The sequence below is a fragment of the Solanum pennellii genome, chromosome 5 (assembly GCF_001406875.1).
Source record: "Solanum pennellii chromosome 5, SPENNV200".
Lineage (NCBI taxonomy): Eukaryota > Viridiplantae > Streptophyta > Magnoliopsida > Solanales > Solanaceae > Solanum > Solanum pennellii.
The window spans coordinates 46,673,270-46,675,581 of NC_028641.1; the positions used below are offsets into that span (position 1 = coordinate 46,673,270).

Here is a 2,312-nt window from a genome sequence, read left to right on the forward strand (position 1 = left end):
TTTGTTAGAGACATCAAAATACTTTTTTGGTGCAGTGGAGTGCTTTTCAGCACTTGAGATGTTCCAAGGAGTAGCCAATACGTCCGAACAGGATCACCGTTTGAAGAACAATGGAGAGAAAAGATATTCTGGAGAAGAGAGAATTTGGGGAATTGGGAGAATTCTAATTTCGGAGTAAAATAGGATATGGAGGTCGAGTTTTGATGATAAAGAAGAGAAATAAAGGAATATAAGTGGTTTTGCAAGGGTATTTCAAAAGATTATGAAGGTCGGAATGAATGGGAATTGTTATGTCCTTTAATATTACTAGCCTGGGTCGGGTCAGGTTGCTTGCAGTTTGGGTCGACGAAATTTCGTAGACGGTCTGTCGGTTAGTTGACCCGACTATGATGGTTGATTACCTGTATACATAGAAAAAACAAGAAACTTTCTTTTGGATCTACGAACACCATTGACGGCCCGTCGATGCGACACCGTCCTGTCGATGGGGTCCGTATACATTTTCACTAAACCAATTTGAGCAGATTTTTTGTTTTGGTCCCGGCACATGTAACACGCATTAGTATATTCTTTTTGTGTTTTTCTGGACACTTTTTAGACACGGACCCTACTTTAATCTCTCGCCAACACTAGTACACAAGCAAGAATGAAATAAGATTAAAAACAAAACAAAAAAAAATATGACTATCCCTACAAAGAAAATAAAACCAACCGTGGTCTAGAGGATACATCTCGGGTTGCCTCCAAAGAAGCATTTGATTTAACATCGCTGCACGATGCATGCTCCTTTATTACTCCGAATTCATTAAGATGATAGCCCTTAACCACTTCATAGACACTCTGCACATGCCCGAGGTACATCTTTATTCTTTCCCCATTGACTGTGAACTTTGTGCCTTCCTTATTGTCGAACTCAACCGCTCCCTGTGGAAACACTTTAGTGGTTAGGAATGGTCCTGTCCGCTTGGACTTAAGTTTGCCCAAAAACAAGCGTAGCCTAGAGTTGAATAAAAGCACCAAACAACCAACCCCAAATTCTCTCTTTCAATCCTCTGGTCGTGCTATCTTCTCTTTGTAGATGGATGAATTTTTATATGCTTTGAGGCAAAACTCGTCAAGATCATTTAACCCTTTTAATATTTTTTCTGCCGCTTCAGTCCAATCCATCTGCAGTTTCTTCATTGCCCACATTTCTTTGTGCTCTAACTCCACCGACAAGTGACAAGCCTTCCCATGTACAAGTTTGTATGGAGACATACCGTTGGGAGTCTTGTATTCGCTGTGATATTCCCAAAGATCATCATCAAGCCTCCTTGACCAATCCATTCTATTAGCATTCACCTTCTTCGCCAGAATTTGCTTGATCTTGCAATTGGACACCTCAAATTGCTTGCTAGCCTGTGGATGGTAAGGAGTAGCCACATTATGACAAACCCCATACTTCTCCAATAGCCCTACTTGTTACTAAAGTTAGAGCCACCATTACTAATAATGGCCCAAGGTTTGCCAAATCGGGAGAAGATATTCGTTTTGCAGAACGCGATGACACTCTTTCCATTATTGTTAGTAAGCGCTATTGCTTCCACCTATTTTGACACATTGTCAACCGCCACAAATATATACTTCATCCCATGTGAAATCACAAATAGGCCCATAAAATCAATGCCCCAAACATCAATTAACTCAATCACCGGAATAGAATTTAAGGGGAGTTCTTATCTCCTCGAAATCCTCCATCTCGTTGGCACTGATCACATGACTTAGCAAAATTGTGAGCCTTTTGGTCAATGGTTGGACAACAGTACCCACACTTTAAGATCTAATGCGCAGTTCGGATATCACTATGGTGTGAACCCACAGGTGAGGAATGACATTCCTCCAAAACATTCAAAACCTCAATTTTCCAGTACAGAAAGACGAATAATCCTATCAGCACAACTCTAGTATAAATAAGGCCCACCCAAAAGAAAATTTTCACATCATGCATGAATTTCTTCCTTTGATGGAATGTCAAGTCAAACAAAACTAAGTCACTTGCCTGATAATTCACAAAGTCTACGAACCATGGAATCAAAACCTGAGAAAATGACCCATACATGTTAAACTAGGAATGCATCGTCAGTTTTAGCCTTCTCAGCCAATTCCTATATAGCTTCATCCTCAATCTACACAAACGGTTGGCCACTTGATTCTCATTTCCCTTTTTGTATTGTTAAAGTTTGATGAAAGGTATATTCAAATTTCATGTTATGCGAATTAGGGTGTTAGTCATGATTATTGTTGGGTTACTTGATTGAGTAAGGTTATGGGGT

General features: G+C 39.9%; 1 protein-coding gene across 1 annotated transcript; it reads right to left on the bottom strand.

Moving 5' to 3' along the window:
- Positions 1-1,044: 1,044 nt before the first annotated feature.
- On the bottom strand, positions 1,045-1,558 carry LOC107019524. Its single transcript, XM_015219994.1, has 2 exons — positions 1,442-1,558; positions 1,045-1,398 (listed from the first exon to the last, which is right to left on the bottom strand). Exons 1-2 carry the CDS (start codon positions 1,556-1,558, stop codon positions 1,045-1,047), a joined length of 471 nt encoding a protein of 156 aa, XP_015075480.1.
- Positions 1,559-2,312: the final 754 nt, after the last annotated feature.

Excerpts from the sequence above, each read along its gene's own strand:
- LOC107019524 (XM_015219994.1), bottom strand. The coding sequence starts at position 1,558 with ATGGAAAGAGTGTCATCGCGTTCTGCAAAACGAATATCTTCTCCCGAT. Across the intron at positions 1,399-1,441 it reads CAAGTAGGGCTATTGGAGAA|GCTAGCAAGCAATTTGAGGT; the intron begins GTATGGGGTTTG and ends TACCATCCACAG.